The sequence below is a fragment of the Eucalyptus grandis genome, chromosome 3 (genome assembly GCF_016545825.1).
Source record: "Eucalyptus grandis isolate ANBG69807.140 chromosome 3, ASM1654582v1, whole genome shotgun sequence".
Taxonomy (NCBI): Eukaryota; Viridiplantae; Streptophyta; class Magnoliopsida; order Myrtales; family Myrtaceae; genus Eucalyptus; species Eucalyptus grandis.
The window spans coordinates 1,166,368-1,184,055 of record NC_052614.1 but is presented as its reverse complement, the minus strand read 5'-3'; the positions used below and the strand labels follow the sequence as shown (position 1 = coordinate 1,184,055).

Genomic DNA, 17,688 nt, shown 5'->3' with positions numbered 1-17,688 from the left:
CTTCCGTCACCATAATAGGGCATTGGTCAATGATGGGCTGGATATTGCGGGGTCCCACCAAGGTGTACAATTCAGTGAAAAAAGCTAAAGTTTCCTCTTTCAGCCTTCTTTCATCCTGTGTCCACTCTCCACTGGAGATTTGGAGCATAGATATTCTGCTCCTTTGCCTGCGCTGTATAGTGGTAGCATGAAAATATTTAGAGTTCCTATCCCCCCATTTCAGCCATGAAACTCTCGATCTCATCCCCCAGAACATTTCTTCTTGCTTCCATAACAGTTCTATTTTTCCTTTTACCTCGTGTACCCTCTTTCTATCATGCTCAGCCTCTTGATTATTTGTGATGGCTTAAAGTTCTCTTTTTAAGTCTCTGATTTGAGTCTGTGCATTGGCAAATTTTTTGCTCCATACCTCCAAGGATGCCTTTATTTTCTGAGTCTTTGCCCCCCAGCTTAGATTTTTCACTCCAGGATCATTCAACACTGTATTTACTGTTTCCTCATATTCATGATCTTCCAACCAGAAAGCTTCAAACTTAAAGTACCTCTTTCTCTTCCTCCTTTCAGCCATGAGTGATACTAATAAAGGACAGTGATCAGAACCTATTGCCGGAAGGGAAAATACTAGAGCTTCTGGGAAGGAAACCCTCCATTCAATGGTACATAGGACCTTGTCAAGTTTTTCTTTTATAAATTCATCTCCACCCCGGTTGTTTGCCCATGTAAACGCACAGCCTTTGCCTTCTAATTCCATAAAAGGAAACTCATTTACAATTTGTCTAAATGCTGCCATTCTGTGATACTCAGCTAATCTTCCTCCTACTTTCTCCCAGTGATATAGAATTTCATTAAAATCACCAATACAAATCCATGGTAGAGAATTGTGGGGCTTAATATATTTCAATTCCTCCCATAACAACACCCTTTTTTGGAAAGTATAAGGGGCATGCACAAAAGTACTTCGCATCACTATTCTATTTCATTCCCATTTGCAAGTCGCATTTATAAAATCAGCAGAGTATGATTCAATTGATACCTGAATTTCAGCGTTCCACATTAAAGCTAGCCCGCCTGCAATTCCAATTGGGTCCACCACAAAGTGGTTCTGAAACTTGAAGTTCTTCTTTAACCTCACAACCAGCTATTCTTTGTTCTTCGTCTCCATTAGGAACATTAAACTGGGCCTGTTTTGAGCCACTAAGGCTCTTAGTTCCTGAATTGTCGGGGATTGCTCAACCCCGACAATTCCATTTTTTAATATGTTCATTTGTACCCCGGTGGCTTATTAGGGTTAGCCACCAAAGCCCATGTGCCCTCTCCCTTCTCAATTTGGATTGGGGTCTCTAGGAGTTGAGTCTCATCCAAAATCTCCTGGTCTTGCTTCTCATTGCCATAAGGACTGAACCTTTTCTATTTTTTTGCTTGTGTGCCTGGCTGCTTTCCCTTCTTTTCTTGGATACAATCCCTTCTGAATGTTATGGTTGAGAGGTGCAAAAGATGGTTCGTTTTCTGGCCACGTTAATAACAGGAACGAAGAACTTGCCTTTCCTTGTACATCTCCTAGTTTTTCATTTTCCATCTCTTTTCTTTTTTCAGGTCTATCCATGCGGCTGCTGTTTAAAGGGAGGTGCTGGACAATATCCATCTGGCTTGGATTCTCTTGAGTTTCAGGTACAACTTCTTCTTCTACACTATCCTTTTTCAGATCTTCATAAAACATCTTCCATATAGGGCTAAATTCTTTAGCTTCTACCTTCAACCAATACCAAAATCGTAGCTCATTAATTCTCTCCAGGTCAACTTGGTTTTCAGCACACTGAGTAGTGTAATGTCCCAATTTTCCACATGCATAGCAGAAATGAGGAAGTCTTTCGTATTTGTATTCTAGCCAGAATTTTCTTCCCGCTCGTTTAACCACACTTCCTTGTTTTAAAGGCGCAAAGAGATCCAACTCTACTTTCACTTTCCCTGATACAAAATTAGCGCCACCTTTGGGTTCCACTTTGATTTCTAACACCTCTCCCAGATCCCGCGCAATTCTCCTAACAGCTTCCGCATTACACCATTCCATCGGAAGGCCGAATATGTGGACCCAAAAAGCCCCTTTTGAGAAATTGTAACAGCGAGGGGGGGTATTTGGTTCCCATGGTTTCAGTAACAGACAATGATTAGCAAAGGACCACGGGCCACCATTCAACACACGTTTTGAGTCCCCTTCTGTTTTGAAAGCAAATAAAAACAGTCCTTGCTCCAAGGGGGTAATATCAACACTTTCTATTTTCCAAGCCTTCTTCATAGTACTCTGGAAAGCTTGAAAATTAACATTTGGGTTCATAAAGAGCTTTCCTATCAACATTGCACGACAATCTTTTTCCTGCTCACTAGTGTCGATATCCTCCAGATCGATTATATCATCTTCTGACCACATATCTCCCAACCTTTTGCAGAGAAGTTTCATCCGAGGATCTTCGCCTTTGTGTTCCATGGAGGCGAAACACTCTAGTAAGTAGTCCAAGAAGGTAGTAAAACAACCACAAGCTTGCTCGACGATGCCTTAAGACCTGTTCTTAATACTTTAAGGGAAGAGACGAACCTGAGACAATGGATTGCGTTTGATACCAAGATGAAGATGGTGGGTGTGTTGCGCCTGTCTTATCATAACCATTTTGAAGCTGTATTGATAATCCCGACATCTTAGGCAACTTGCATAGAGCCGATTTGAAGCGTGATTCAATAGCTGGGAAAGGGTTAGGGTTTTTGTAGTGTTGGATATGGGAACTGGATGATTTGTGGAAAGGGTTATTAAGGCTGATGTAGTGGATTTTGTAGATATTTGGTTTTTGTTTTAGTGGAAAAAAGTTTTAAAAAAAAGCTCATTTTGTGAGAAGGAGCATGGACACGCCATGGATGACAGCCCCAGTTGAATGGAACAGTGCTCGAAGAACTTCCATTTTCACCATGAGGCTCATTCTGGGATGGAAATCTCAGGGAATGGAAGCTAGACGGAAATGGGATGGTGGGTGTTTCGATTAGGGTTTTGATTTGGGAGTAAATGAGCCATTACCACACCAAGCGTGGAGAAACTCTTCCTGCGAGAGAGAAGCTCCCAAATCGGGAGAGGACTTGAAACCACCCGGGTTGACTCGAGGTTGATCGGCCATAGATCATGGTTAATTCTATGTCGGAGTCAAGTATGTTCGTTGAGTTTGCAGATTTAGGGAGTTCGTCTGGTCATGATGGTATTGTGATGATCGATTGTCTATGTTTGATACTTCCGTGGAGCACAAGGACCAGGAAGAAATGTTGACCAAATCAGTCCCTCGATGAGGATATCGGAGTTGAATTCAACATAAAAACAAAACTTGTTCAATCTAGCGCTTATCAAATTTTCTGAGCTACAACAACGTACTCAATTCTGTCATCAGTTTCATGTTCAAGGCAGGAGCTAGCCTGTATAATCCATTTTCTTTCAATTAATGTTGCTCTGTGTAGTATCCACTCACTGAATCGCAGCACTGCTATGAAATCCAAGATGAGCTTCTGTTTTATTGAGTAAAGACAAGAATGTTATACAATGTCAAAGAATAAAAGATTATCAATTGCTTCTCGAGTACATCGAGAGGGAGATTAACTAATGAATAGAGTTGGCTCACAAAGGGGAAAAAAAAAAAACGAAGAATTTTCTACAAATCCTATGTCTTGTGTCGTCTAGGACATGGTGCACTCAGGAGGGACGCCTTGGGGGAATCTTTTGGCATCTGTACAGTAGTTGTAGATCATGTAGTTGCTCTGAACCCACTTCAGCCTCTCTTGGCTTGTTGAGTCGAGCTCTTCCGATAGCCATGCATTACCATCCGAAGAAGATGAAGACGAAGTGCAAGATGAGGACCCAGATGACGAAACGCAGGCGTTATCAGCATTGAAGTTCCTGTAGGAAGCAGTGAAGGGCGCTTGTGTCCAGTCTGTCTTTACGAGCCCGCCTCTGGCTGCCCAGTCGTCCGCGTTCCAGAGGCTCGAGAATATCCTCATGGGCTGGGCCTTGGGGAAGGGAACGCCGATGGACTCTGCGTTCTTGAACTCTCTGATCGGAGTCCCATCCACTGAGAATCTGCAATGGTCGCACACAAAGGTTTTTGAGTAAATGCCGCGGAGAATAGTGTAGCGCAATGTAAATGCAAGTAAGGTCGCATTTTGAGCGTTTTAGACTCTTACATGATGCGTTGCGGATTCCAGAGGATGGAGTAGGTGTGGAAATCAGCAGTTGGGTCGAACCAGAGATAGAATTGCTGCTCTCGGTTGCCCTTGCCTTGGCTGAACACGTTGGTGTGAAGAATATACGGATCGCCACTCAAGTTCCCCAAGAACTCGAAGTCTATCTCGTCCCACGTCGACCCGTTTGAAGATAACTGTAGAATAACAACATAGTAAAAGTTAAAATCTGATCGAGATAAAAAGAAGGAAGCTTGAAGATAAAGGGGCACCAACTGATTAAGATGGAGACTTACATAGTAAGCGGTGACGGTGCCTGCGGAGTTGCCGGGAACGAGCTTGAGTTGCATGTCAATCTTGCCAAACAGGTACTCGTTCTTGGACTGGAAGCCGGAGCCGGAGGCCTTGTCGAGGGAAAGAGTGAGGAGGTCGCCACTATTGAGGATCTGAGCTCGGCCATCTCCCCAGGTTATGTCGAAGTCTTGGTAGAAGTTGCGGGCAAAAGCGGATGCTGCCCAAGAAACGACCAGGAGAAGAAGCGCGGTGGTACAAAGCGAAGAAGTGGAACGAGAGGCCATATGGGGCGTGTTTTGTTTTTTGCTGCTGCTGCTGCGGCTGTAGTTGCTGAAGAGATGCAAATGCCAATGAGATGATATGAGAGTGAGGACTGAAGAGGAGACACTGAGGGAGAGAGAGGAAGAGCTGTGGGTGTTTGTGTTGCTTGATGAAATGGGAGAGATGTGCAGATGGTACTTATAGCTTTTTTGCCAAAGATGGAGAAGGGGTAAAGCAAAAGCGTGTGAGAGAAGGGGATGTATGGAGTCAACATCAAACGCTAAAACTCAGCTGAGGACAGTTGGCTTCAGATGTAAAAAAGAAGTTTCCAAAAGAAGAGGACACTCCCGACCCCCATCATGCGTAGAAATTATGAGGCAACGCGGTTTTGCATTTTCAGACGATACGAAGCTTCCACACACACCCACCCAAATAGAGATGGGCTCTATCGTCTCTTCATTGCCAGCTAAATCCTTTGTTTATGAGCTTTCGCTGCTTTTCCGCCATCTAATGTCGGTGGATGTCATTAGTCGAGGTGACGTAAGGACCTAAAGGTTCCACAAATCCCTCAAGAGCTATTTATACCCAAAAAAACATTTTTTTTGACCAATTTTAAGTAATTATCGATAAGTGACAAACTTTGTCAATAAAGATAGTTTGGCTAGAAGAGCAGCAACAAAATGACAACTTGAACATATCGACTGATAGTGGAGTCGATGATTGTGGATACACCTGTCAGGAAATTAATGGCGTGTTTGGTAATATTTCTGTTCAAAAATTGTTCTAGGGAATATAAATAGAAAAAAACTATTTCTCGCTTCGGGGAATAATTTTTGAACGTAAGAAGGCGTTTGGTAAACTTGTTCCGGGAATAAAAAATGAATAAAAACATGTTTGGTAAATTTGTATTCTTTTTTGTTTCTTTTAATTTTTTAATAATTTAATTTAATTTCTTTTAATTTCTTTTAATTTTCTTTTTTTTTTGGCCGGTCGGCCTCGGCCATGGCCGATGACCGGTGACGAGGGTCGGCAGCCTTGCCTAGCCACGGCAAGGCTCGCCGCCCCCATGAGGCCGAGCCTCGCCGTGGTTGGGCGAGGCTCGGCCTTGCCTTGGTTGGGCGAGCTCGAGCTCGCCGAGATCCGGCGAGCCCGAGCTCACCTAGCCTTGCCCCGCGCCAAGGCTCGCCCGCCTTGGCCGGGTGAGCTCGGCCTTGTCGGATTTGGGCGAGCTTGAGCTCGCCCAACCAAGGTGAGGCCGTCGGCCCTCGTCGGCCGTGGTCGTCGGCCATGGCCGAGGTCGGCGACCGACCAAAAGAAGAAAAAAAAAACAAAAAAGGAAAAAAAAAGAAAAAAAAAAAAAAAAAAAGAAAGAAAAAAAAAGAAAGAAAATAGAAAAAATAAAATAAAAATATTAAAAAATTAAAAGAAATAAAAAAAAATTATACAAATTTACCAAACGTGTTTTTATTCTTTTTATATTTCGGAACAAATTTACCAAATGCGTTTTTTTGTTTAAAAATTGTTTCCGAAGCAGAAATATTTTTTTCTATTTCTGTTTTTAGAAACAATTTTTAAACAAAAATGTTACTAAACGCACCATAAATTGATATAAATGCAATAGATTTAAGACTTTTCTGACAATTTTCCCCAAATCACATAAAGAGACATCTATGTGACGTGATCAAGTCAATGGTCATCAACGCAGTCAATGATGTCATCTTAAGGCTCGGGACATCCTATTAATCCATACCAATCCAAGCGAGCACATGGCTTTTGAACTATCTGTGTAAATTCGTTGGAGTGAGAGATTATTGTGTTTTCATCTTGAATATGTTCATGTTCAATTGAAGGCAATATCAGGGGACAAACTTAAGACTTTAGAGACTATCGAGAATAGATTCTAGGTGAAGCCGTCCCACGATTTTGTTAGCAACAGACGATCAGGAGTGCTTGATTATGTTTCGAACAGACGTTTGGATTGCATTAAAGTCCTCATGTGTTTACTAGATTTGAGAGTTTTTTAAATGGCGAATAGGAAACATAAATTGTATTGAATTGCCCTGTTGTTATTGCACTCCTAATTCTATAGGGATAGAGATAATGACATGGCCTTTCTTCCACTCAAAAGATGCAACTTTAAACCACTAAAATCCCACTCCTAAAAGTCCAATTGTTGACATTGCTCTACCTCTGACAGCCATTAATCAAGGATCCTGAAAAGCACAAAATATAAATGGAATAAACAATCACAGCCTGGTGAGTGGTACAACTCTTCTAAGCAAATTAAGCATCCACTATGCACTTTACAAAACAATATCATAAGTCATTTATATCATTTTTAAGTACATAATACATATATAAGATAAAAATGAGTTATATTGCTTTAACATAACTATAAACATATTAGAATACAATCATTAAATCAATAATATTATGACAAACATTGATGGTTAAGTCCATTAATCAATTTCAACAAAATCACATGTCAATGGTTCATCTATTGATCAAACTCCTGCTCAAATATCTAATGAGGCAAACCAAATAAATTAAGTTCATGACATCTTTCACAATCCACAAAGCCAAATTCAAAAACCATTTCATAAATCACAATATGTTTCCCAAACCATTTTAGAATCCATTTCATAAATTAAGTTCATGAATCAACATATATACATATAATCTTTTGCGACAACTTTCCAAAACATTTGCAAACCATTTACAAGTACTAAATTGTACTAAACACCTTATCCAGATTTTATGCAACAAACATGCTTATTCATAAGTTATAATATATCAAATTTGTGTTGCTTTCAATAAATGAGTTTAGAAATTCATGGAAGAGATAGTATCACTCACTTAAGAATCCCAAACCAAATAACGCATAGCTACACGAATTGAAGATCTCATAATCTTAACAATTAAATGAGAGTTGACATTAAATCAAAATAAAACTCTATCTCAATTATACTTAAACGTTAACAAAAAGACTTTTACGCACTAATAAATTGCTCACTCGAAGCAATTATTCAAATTTAAATGCAATGCGGAACTTGAACACGAAACCCTAAAATTTTGCTCTACCAAATGACTCTTGACAAACCCTATGGCTTCATAACGCCTTAAACTATAATTTCCAAGAAATTCTATAGCTCAATAACTTAAAAATCGGACTTCATGGCTCGAATATCACATAATTTCGAATTTAAGCCTTAATCTTGAAAACTAATCCCATTGGAAGAATGAGGGATGCGAGCATGAAATATTAGAGTTGAATTAGCTTGACGAGGTCTCTATGGCACAAAGCCCTCTCTTTTTCTTTGTTCTTCTTTCTTTCCTCCTTCCCTCTTTTCTTTCCTCTCTTTCCCTCTTTTTTATTTTATTTTTTGGCACGTGCTCTCGGTCTATTTAAGAACCGTGCGTCCCCTTCTTTGGCTTTTTCTTCTTTTGACTTTTCAACCTTATTTTCTTTTTCTCTTTTTGGGCCCCACCACCCAAATATTATAATTGCAGCGCGTCTACACGGGCGATAACTTTGCACCTTCGTTTGGTTGAATCAGGTGACACGATTTTGAAGACTGGGAATAAGGTTCTCCCATCGCAATTTGAGTTGCAACAACAGGTAATGTAGTGGAAGGTTGACAAAAGTGAGCAAGGAATTGTGGACTGTAAGATACAAGATGGCTTCAAGTTGCGATGATGTTCATGAGTAAGGAGAGTTAGAAAAGAACAAACTATTGTTGTTCGGAACTACATATGAATGATTGCCCTATACGAAGTTTTAAGCCCTGAGGCTATCTACCATTAGAGTTCGTGAAATCAGCCAAGAGTACCATCAGTTGCTGGAGGGATTGCAGGTTGCACACTGCACGAGTTTTGGATCCTATTTTGCGGCACCTTGCTTTTTAACCTGGGTTGACTCGAGGTTGATCGGCCATAGATCGTGGTTAATTCTATGTCGGAGTCAAGGATGTTCGTTGAGTTTGCAGATTTAGGGAGTTCGTCTGGTCATGATGGTATTGTGATTATCGATTGTCTATGTTTGATACTTCCGTGGAGCACAAGGACCAGGAAGAAATGTCGACCAAATCAGTCCCTCGATGAGGATATCGGAGTTGAATTCAACATAAAAACAAAACTTGTTCAATCTAGCGCTTATCAAATTTTCTGAGCTACAACAACGTACTCAATTCTGTCATCAGTTTCATGTTCAAGGCAGGAGCTAGCCTGTAAAATCCATTTTCATTCCATTAATTTTGTTCTGTGTTGTATCCACTCATGAGTCGCAGCAATACTATGAAATCCAAGATGATTTTCTGTTTTATTGAGTAAAGATAGGAATGCTACAATCGTCAAAGAATAAAAGAATATCAATTGCTTCTCGGCCACAGAACAAATGAATAGAATTGGCTCACAAAGGGGAAAAAAAAAGAAAACGAAGAATTTTCTACAAATCCTATGTCTTGTGTCGTCTAGGACACGGTGCACTCGGGAGGGACGCCTTGGGGGAATCTTTTGGCATCTGTACAGTAGTTGTAGATCATGTAGTTGCTCTGCACCCACTTGAGCCTCTCTTGGCTTGTCGAGTCAAGCTCTTCTGCTAGCCATGCATTACCATCCGAAGAAGATGAAGACGAAGTGCAAGATGACGACCCAGATGACCAAACGCAGGCGTTATCGGCGTTGAAGTTCCGGTAGGAAGCAGTGAAGGGCGCTTGTGTCCAGTCCGTCTTCACGAGCCCGCCTCTGGTCGCCCAGTCGTCCGCGTTCCAGAGGCTCGAGAATATCCTCATGGGCTGGGCCTTGGGGAAGGGAACACCGATGGACTCTGCGTTCTTGAACTCTCTGATGGGAGTCCCGTCCACTGAGAATCTGCAATGATCGCAAACAAAGGTATTTGAGTAAATGCCGCAGAGAATAGTGTAGCGCAATGTAAATGCAAGTAAGGTCGCATTTTGAGCTTTTCAGACTCTTACATGATGCGTTGTGGATTCCAGAGGATGGAGTAGGTGTGGAAATCAGCAGTTGGGTCGAACCAGAGATAGAATTGCTGCTCTCGGTTACCCTTGCCTTGGCTGAACACGTTGGTGTGGAGAATGTATGGATCGCCGCTCAAGTTCCCCAAGAACTCGAAGTCTATCTCATCCCACGCCGACCCGTTTGAAGATAACTGTAGAATAACAACATAGCAAAAATTAAAAATCTGATCGAGAAAAAAAGAAGGAAGCTTGAAGATAAAGGGGCACAAACTGATTAAGAAGGAGACTTACATAGTATGCGGTGACGGTGCCAGCGGAGTTGCCGGGAACTAGCTTGAGCTGCATGTCAATCTTGCCGAACAAGTACTCGTTCTTGGACTGGAAGCCGGAGCCGGAGGCCTTGTCGAGGGAGAGAGTGAGGAGGTCGCCGTTGTTGAGGATCTGAGCTCGGCCATCACCCCAGGTTATGTCGAAGTCTTGATAGAAGTTGCGGGCGGAAGCAAACGTCCCCCAAGAAACGACCACGAGAAGCAGAGTGGCGATGCAAAGCGAAGAAGTAGAAAGGGAGGCCATATTGGGCGTGTTCTGTCTGCTGCTGCTGCTGCTGTAGTTGAAGAAGAGAAGCAAATCTCAATGAGATGATATGAGAGTGAGGACTGAAGAGGAGAGAGAGATGTGGAGTGTTTGCGTTGATCGATGAAATGGGAGAGATGTGGAGATGGTATTTATAGCTTCGTACCGAAGATGAAGATGGGAGAAAACGTGTGAGAGATGAGGAGAGGCAACGAAGGATTGGTGGGAGTCAACCCCCCACGCTAACTCAGCTGTGGACAGTTGGCTTCCAATATAGAAATTGCTTTAAAAAAGAAGAGGACAAACAGTGACACTACCACTACCAACCCACGTCCAGCATGCAAATAAATTATGAGGCAACGCGGTTCGAGACGACATGGAGCTTCCCCACACGGAGACGGGCTCTATCGTCTGTTCACCGCCAGCTACATGCTTCACCATGAGCGGTCGCTGCTTTTCCGCCAGCTAATGTCGGTGGATCTCATATGGTGGGGTACTTACATTCTTCCCGCGCACTATAATTTGCATACGTTAGAGATCATTGCGCCTATCATCTTCATGTACCTTAGGCAGAGATATTATAGGAGGAGCATCTAAAAACTTTCATGGAAAGTAAAAATTCATTCTCTCTTGACACCAAGGAGCGGACATATTGAAAATTTGTACTCTTTGAGAACCCACATGTCTCCTCCCACTGTTTTACATGTACGATTTAGGAATGCGTTTTGTCTAGATACATTCCGGTTATATTTTCTTTTTCTCATTTCTTATCTTTTTGCATTTAACTTTGCTATTTCACCTCAACTTAACATACAACACCTCAAATCTTTGGAGAGAATATAATAAATCACATTTAAAATTGTTCAGATTATGCATGTTTTTTTGGTTCTAAAATGTAAAAAAAAATTCGGCCGAATGATGCGTTGGCTCAGGTCAATTAATTTTTGTTAACTTCACTCGGGTTAACCACTTTATTTGTTCCTCGGGTTTACATCTCGGTTCAATCAAATTTTTTTGATGGAGATTGCAAGTTGAGATCATGAAGAGAATTCTGTGCAGCAAATGTCTGCAGAGGAACCCGAAATCCTCTGTTTCAGATCCTTTCTTATCTTTCCCTCTGTTCAATTTTTATTTCCTTTAAATTATTCGTGTATTCGTGTTCTGTCTCTTTGTTCAACTTATATTTCTCTCTGATTTAAAAGAGTCGATTATTATCACCTTTTTTGGGAAACTCGGCATATTGACAATTTGCAAGGATGGTTTGAAAGGATAAGTACAAGGAGTTTTCTTTTATTGGTGATTGGTGCATTCTTTTAGCTGGGAAAGAAGATGGAAATGGACTTTGTTTGGTTGGAGGAAGGTAATCTTCAGGTTTTGTCTTTTATTATAAAAGACAAAACCTGAAGATTACCTTCCTCCAACCAAACAAAGTCCATTTCCATATATATATGCCGATGCTTCTTTGGTTGCGCAATTTGTATGGGGGGACAAACTTAGCATGAAGATTCTATCTGAAGCTATCTGTTGACCCAGTCCACTGCTAATTATTCGAGCTCACTCCAGAATAAAATGTTATCTCTAGCTCGCATATGAATCATAGCATAATCAGAATATTCGCATGATATACAATCCGAGATTGACAACGTTCTCGCACTAGAATCACCACACAATCAGAATCTACGCATAATATGTAATCCTTGATTGATTCAAATATTATCTTCATTGGTAGTTACAAATTTTGTTGTCAATATCTATCCCTACAGATTCTTTCTATATTTATATATATACACTCACTTTTCCTATGTCTCCTATATTCTCTGTTTTCTTTCTGCATCTCTATTTTTATCTTGGTATCAAAAAGGCAAAAGCCCATCGATCTAAATACGTGTGACTCAAATTCCTCTGCAAATTCCTCCTCTGCCGAGTAAACAACGCTACAATAATCACCAGACCCATAACTCCTGCTGCCACTATCTCTGGTCTCCTTTCTTCTCCATCCTTCGGAGAACGCCTAGATGTGATTTGACGTACACGGATCTAGGGCTTCCTCTCTTCAGCTAGTTCATTTTGATGTTTGGGGTTTGCCTCCTGTTTTATAAATATTACGGGTGTTTTAATGATGACTTTTCTCGATTTATTTGGCTTTATCCCTTCGCATCTCAAGATCAAATTTTCAACATTTTTAAAGCCTTTCATGCCCTTGTGAAGACTCAACTTCAGTGCAAGCTTTAGATGATTTAGTGAGATGGAGCACTTGAGTTCTTTATTGTCACGCCCTGAATCTCGGGCATGCGCACATCTCTCGGCAGTTATTACGACCATCGGCCATGTATGTCCAACTCAATAGTTGGCAGTCATCTGGCATAACCGGGTGTCGTCCCACTTCATCAGGCACGGCAACGTCCCACGTAAACGCATTCCATAAGGAGCATTGGCCCAACCTTTATTGCAAGTGGCATCCGTTGTCAAGGGCATCTGAACTTAATCATGCATCATCCTACGTAAACGCATCAAGACGGGTTCACTATCTTGCGTAAACACATCAGGGTACTTAAGCGATCACACGCACATCCATGTTCAACCAAGAATATCGTGCTTTGCACTCAAATATTTTCATTTGGACTTGGCCAATTTTCTTCGAATTAAAAATACTCGGTAAAATAATTGTGCGTGGTCACACAGTCAAATCAAATTATAAAACGTGATACTCTCCCATTTCGAAATTCCAGGATTTTATATAGTACCTAAAATATTTTTGGCATCAAAACCAACATCCGGTATTTTTCTATTTAAATACCAAAATCCGATTTTTGCAATAATACAAAACCCAGACACCCAATTGCACAATTAAGCAATTAATTTCACATATTATCAAGCATAAACTCTAAGCATGCCAAAATTCAACCATATCACCAAATACACATTATCCAGCAAGCACGGCACCAAGAATAATCACAAAACCACTACCAGCCCTAACTAGCAGAAACTGGGCCATTCGCGCGTCTCCAAGTTTAATTCTAGAAACATAACCAAACGAATTCAAAAAATTCTCAAATTTGAATATGTTGTAAAGGACACTTAAAAGATCATTTTTCATGTAGATACCTAACCCAGATTTTTCTAGATTGAGAGCAGTAAGTTGCCCAAACTATTACAAAAACTGTGTTTGTATCTAGAAAGTTTGTTTTCTGAAATCAGTTTGGCTTGAAGGCCAAAACTTATTCGTTTGATTTGAAATTTGACTCTATTAAACTACAAGATATGATAAACAACTTTTGTGAAGGAATCGTTTCGAAAATATAACTCTAAGAGTTGAAAAAAAATCCATTAAACACCAAAAAGTCACTGGTCTCAGCACAATTCGAGATTCTTTTTTGCAAATAACGAAGTTGAAATATCATTCTTTTAAATCCATAAAATCTTGACTAAAATATATGTCATAACTAAAGATATCTAAAACATTTCTCAAGATGAAGCCACTCCAAAATCGTTGTGCATTTCTCCCCACAAAAATAGCAAACGGCAAGGGTCCAGTAACCAGATTCGAGAGAAATCCACTAAATTAGACTAAACCACCCTCATTAGTGCTAATCTAACCAATTAGATTAACACTAATCCGTATTAAGGCTAATCTCACTTAATACTAATTTAACTAAGTTAATTAGTACTAATCTAACCCCCTAAGTGCAATTAAAAACCTAATCAAGGATTATGGAGTTAACTTACCAGATTACGATAGTGTGGTGGGCTCACGGCAAAGGCGGCGCGAAGGCGATGAAGACTTGAAACTACCGAGTCTCCAACATAGGACCAACCGAGGCTGAAAACTGCAAGGGGCCCACGACTTGGAGTTGCTGGTTCGGTTTTGTAGCTGCTGGACCGTGGCTACTTGAGGGGCTACGGTGGCTGGAATGAGCGGTTGGGCAGTCGGACAGTGAAGTGGGGTGGTGCTAGTAGTTCGGCGGAGCAGTTGCGTTGGCGTGGTGGACGGTGGCAGCTTGGCGGGAGCTGCGGCGGGCGTGAAGGACGATGCCGCTAGGTGGTGGACGTGAGATGAAGGTGCTGTATTGGCGTTGGGGGGCTACAGGGCTGGCGGTGTGTGGCAAGGAGCTGTTGGCATTGGTTGATGGATTGTGGGTGTAGAGGAGAAAATGGTGTGGTAGCGTGACGTTGAGGGGATGAAGAACACATGAGGAAAGGAAAGATATGTGAGAAGAAGAAGATGTCTGCTGGGGGAAGGGAGGTGTGCGTGAAAGAGAGGGAGAGAGGGAGAGAGAGTCCAAGCAAAATACCCTAACCATCATTACCTAAGCCCCAAAAGTCTCTATGCTCATTTTCATCCTCCCAAAATACTTTCCTAAGCTTAATTTCCCAAAATAAGCCTAGAGGTAGAAAAATCCAACTTGGTCTACCCCCGAATTTCCTTTTTTATTTTCTTTTTGCCGAAAATCAATTTTTTCGTAAAATTCCGAACTCGATGGTTAAAATGAACCGGATATGATTTTAGCGTGACCTAACCTACCAAGTAGCTTTTAGGGATTTTAGTGCGTTTCACCCGTGGTCGATAATTTCAATTCATGTTTGTGCATCTCCGACTTGTTGGCGACTCTCGGTTATCATAAAAATCTCAAGGTTTCAATTATGGGCACCCAGTACAAAATCGACACCTAATTGGGTTAGTGCGTTCGACGCAAATTTTGCAATTATGTGGAATCACCCATGATTTAATTACGTCATTCCATCGAATCGAATTATATCCGATTACTAATCGATTATAATTGTGTCATATTGACCCTTGCCAATTATCATGGTCGAGCAATCGATTTCTGATTGAATTCTCAAGTCTGTCGAGTTTATATCCCTTAACAGCTTCACCTGATAGATTAGTTAACTCGAGAGTGATCAGCTTTGAGAAAAAAGACCATAGGCGCATCGACGAAATGCCTATTTCATTTAATCGAGACAAGGTCGAAATTCAGGATGTCACACTTATCCTCTACCATGCACTCTTACCTTCTCAGTCACGGCATTCATCAGCGCTTCTATTGTGCATAATCTCTATTTCAAAATGGGACCGTTGAACGCAAGCTTTGCCAATACAGTGGAAACTGGCCTTGGTCTCATGATGAGTCTGCTCTTCCTTGTCATCTCTGGGAATTTGCTTTTGAGACTGCAGTTCACTTGATCTCCCAACTCCTGTTCTAGACAATTTGTCTCCTCGAAAGGTTCTTTATGATACTACTCTGATATATCTCACTTACAAGTGTTCGATTGTGCAGCATTTCCATTAGAGTCCCTGAAGCTATTTAACATTAGAGTTTGTGAAATCAGCTAATAGTACCATCAATTGTGGGAGGGGTTGCAGGTTGCACACAGTACGATTTTTGGATCCTAGTTTACGGCACCTTGCTCTTTAAGTTAGGTTGACTTGAGGTTGATCGGCCGTAAATCATGGTTGATTCTATGTTGGAGTCAAAAATGTTTTTTGAGTTTGCAGATTTGGAAAGCTTGTCTGGTCATGATGGTATTGTGATGATCGGTTTTCTATGTTTGATCCTTCTGTGGAGCACAAGGACCAGGAAGAAATGTCGACCAAATCAGTCCCTCGATGAGGATATAGGAGTTGAATTCAACATAAAAACAAAACTAGTTCAACGTAGCGTTTATCTAATTTTCTGAGCTGCGACAGCGTAATCAATTGTGTCATCAGTTTCATATTCAAGGCAGGAGCTGGCCTGTAAAATCCATTTTCATTCCATTAATTTTGTTGTGTGTTGTATCCACTCATGAGTCGCAGCAATACTATGAAATCCAAGATGATTTTCTGTTTTATTGAGTAAAGATAGGAATGTTACAATCGTCAACGAATAAAAGAATATCAATTGCTTCTCGGCCACAAAACAAATGAATAGAATTGGCTCGAAAAAAGAAGAAAAAGAAAAGAGAATTTTTTACAAAATCAATGTCTTGTGTCGTCTAGGACATGGAGCACTCGGGAGGGAAGCCTTGGGGGAATCTTTTGGCATCCGTGCAGTAGTTGTAGATCATGTAGTTGCTCTGCACCCACTTGAGCCTCTCTTGGCTTGTCGAGTCAAGCTCTTCTGCTAGCCATGCATTACCATCCGAAGAAGATGAAGACGAAGTGCAAGATGACGACCCAGATGACCAAACGCAGGCGTTATCGGCGTTGAAGTTCCTGTAGGAAGCAGTGAAGGGCGCTTGCGTCCAGTCCGTCTTCACGAGCCCGCCTCTGGTCGCCCAGTCGTCTGCGTTCCAGAGGCTCGAGAATATCCTCATGGGCTGGGCCTTGGGGAAGGGAACACCGACGGACTCTGCGTTCTTGAACTCTCTGATGGGAGTCCCGTCGACTGAGAATCTGCAATGGTCGCATACAAAGGTTATTGAGTAAATGCTGCAGGGAAAAGTGTAGCGCAATGTAAATGCAAGTAAGGTAGCATTTGAGCTTTTCAGACTCTTACATGATGCGTTGTGGATTCCAAAGGATGGAGTAGGTGTGGAAATCAGCAGTTGGGTCGAACCAGAGATAGAATTGCTGCTCTCGGTTGCCCTTGCCTTGGCTGAACACGTTGGTGTGAAGAATGTATGGATCGCCGCTCAAGTTCCCCAAGAACTCGAAGTCTATCTCGTCCCACGTCGACCCATTTGAAGATAACTGTAGAATAACAACATAGCAAAAATTAAAATCTGATCAAGAAAAAAAGAAGGAAGCTTAAAGATGAAGGGGCACCAACTATTTAAGGACGAGGCTTACATAGTATGCGGTGACGGTGCCTGCGGAGTTGCCGGGAACGAGCTTGAGCTGCATGTCAATCTTGCCGAACAAGTACTCGTTCTTGGACTGGAAGCCAGAGCCGGAGGCCTTGTCAAGGGAGAGAGTGAGGAGGTCGCCGTTGTTGAGGATCTGAGCTCGGCCATCACCCCAGGTTATGTCGAAGTCTTGATAGAAGTTGCGGGCGGAAGCAGACGTCGCCCAAGAAACGACCACGAGAAGCAGTGTAGTGATGCAAAGTGAGGAAGTAGAAGGGAAGGCCATATTGGGCGTGTTCTGTCTGTCTTTCTGCTGCTGCTGTAGTTGCTGAAGAGAAGCAAAGATGATATGAGAGTGAGGACTGAAGAGGAGGGAGAGATGTGGGTGTTTCTGTTGGTTGATGAAATGGGAGAGATGTGGAGATGGTATTTATAGCTTCGTGCCGAAGATGGAGGAGGGAGAAAACGTGTGAGAGAACAGGAGAGGCAAAGAAGGATTGATGGGAGTCAAACCTCGACACCGACTCAACTGTGGACAGTTGGCTTCTGATATTAAAATATGATTCTGAAAAGAAGACAGACGAGCGGCGACATACCAACCTCCGTCGTA

The 17,688-nt window shown here is 41.7% G+C and overlaps 3 protein-coding genes across 3 annotated transcripts; all 3 read right to left on the bottom strand.

Moving 5' to 3' along the window:
- Positions 1–3,513: 3,513 nt before the first annotated feature.
- On the bottom strand, positions 3,514–4,921 carry LOC104435967 (probable xyloglucan endotransglucosylase/hydrolase protein 23). Its single transcript, XM_010048691.3, has 3 exons — positions 4,503–4,921; positions 4,210–4,403; positions 3,514–4,105 (listed from the first exon to the last, which is right to left on the bottom strand). Exons 1-3 carry the CDS (start codon positions 4,782–4,784, stop codon positions 3,706–3,708), a joined length of 876 nt encoding a protein of 291 aa, XP_010046993.2. The 5' UTR covers positions 4,785–4,921; the 3' UTR covers positions 3,514–3,705.
- A 4,129-nt stretch (positions 4,922–9,050) lies between these two features.
- Positions 9,051–10,444, bottom strand: LOC104435968 (probable xyloglucan endotransglucosylase/hydrolase protein 23). The gene is made up of 3 exons (XM_039307990.1): positions 10,029–10,444; positions 9,735–9,928; positions 9,051–9,630 (listed from the first exon to the last, which is right to left on the bottom strand). The coding sequence occupies exons 1-3, from the start codon at positions 10,308–10,310 to the stop codon at positions 9,231–9,233; spliced, it is 876 nt and encodes a 291-aa protein (XP_039163924.1). The 5' UTR covers positions 10,311–10,444; the 3' UTR covers positions 9,051–9,230.
- A 5,666-nt stretch (positions 10,445–16,110) lies between these two features.
- On the bottom strand, positions 16,111–17,466 carry LOC120285852 (probable xyloglucan endotransglucosylase/hydrolase protein 23). Its single transcript, XM_010048694.3, has 3 exons — positions 17,083–17,466; positions 16,790–16,983; positions 16,111–16,686 (listed from the first exon to the last, which is right to left on the bottom strand). Exons 1-3 carry the CDS (start codon positions 17,362–17,364, stop codon positions 16,287–16,289), a joined length of 876 nt encoding a protein of 291 aa, XP_010046996.1. The 5' UTR covers positions 17,365–17,466; the 3' UTR covers positions 16,111–16,286.
- Between the last annotated feature and the right edge of the window lie 222 nt (positions 17,467–17,688).

Coding starts and splice junctions, on each gene's coding strand:
- LOC104435967 (XM_010048691.3), bottom strand. CDS start 4,784: ATGGCCTCTCGTTCCACTTCTTCGCTTTGTACCACCGCGCTTCTTCTC. Junction 4,404..4,502: donor GCACCGTCACCGCTTACTAT/GTAAGTCTCCAT, acceptor GTTATTCTACAG/TTATCTTCAAACGGGTCGAC. Junction 4,106..4,209: donor TGGAATCCGCAACGCATCAT/GTAAGAGTCTAA, acceptor CGACCATTGCAG/ATTCTCAGTGGATGGGACTC.
- LOC104435968 (XM_039307990.1), bottom strand. CDS start 10,310: ATGGCCTCCCTTTCTACTTCTTCGCTTTGCATCGCCACTCTGCTTCTC. Junction 9,929..10,028: donor GCACCGTCACCGCATACTAT/GTAAGTCTCCTT, acceptor GTTATTCTACAG/TTATCTTCAAACGGGTCGGC. Junction 9,631..9,734: donor TGGAATCCACAACGCATCAT/GTAAGAGTCTGA, acceptor CGATCATTGCAG/ATTCTCAGTGGACGGGACTC.
- LOC120285852 (XM_010048694.3), bottom strand. CDS start 17,364: ATGGCCTTCCCTTCTACTTCCTCACTTTGCATCACTACACTGCTTCTC. Junction 16,984..17,082: donor GCACCGTCACCGCATACTAT/GTAAGCCTCGTC, acceptor GTTATTCTACAG/TTATCTTCAAATGGGTCGAC. Junction 16,687..16,789: donor TGGAATCCACAACGCATCAT/GTAAGAGTCTGA, acceptor CGACCATTGCAG/ATTCTCAGTCGACGGGACTC.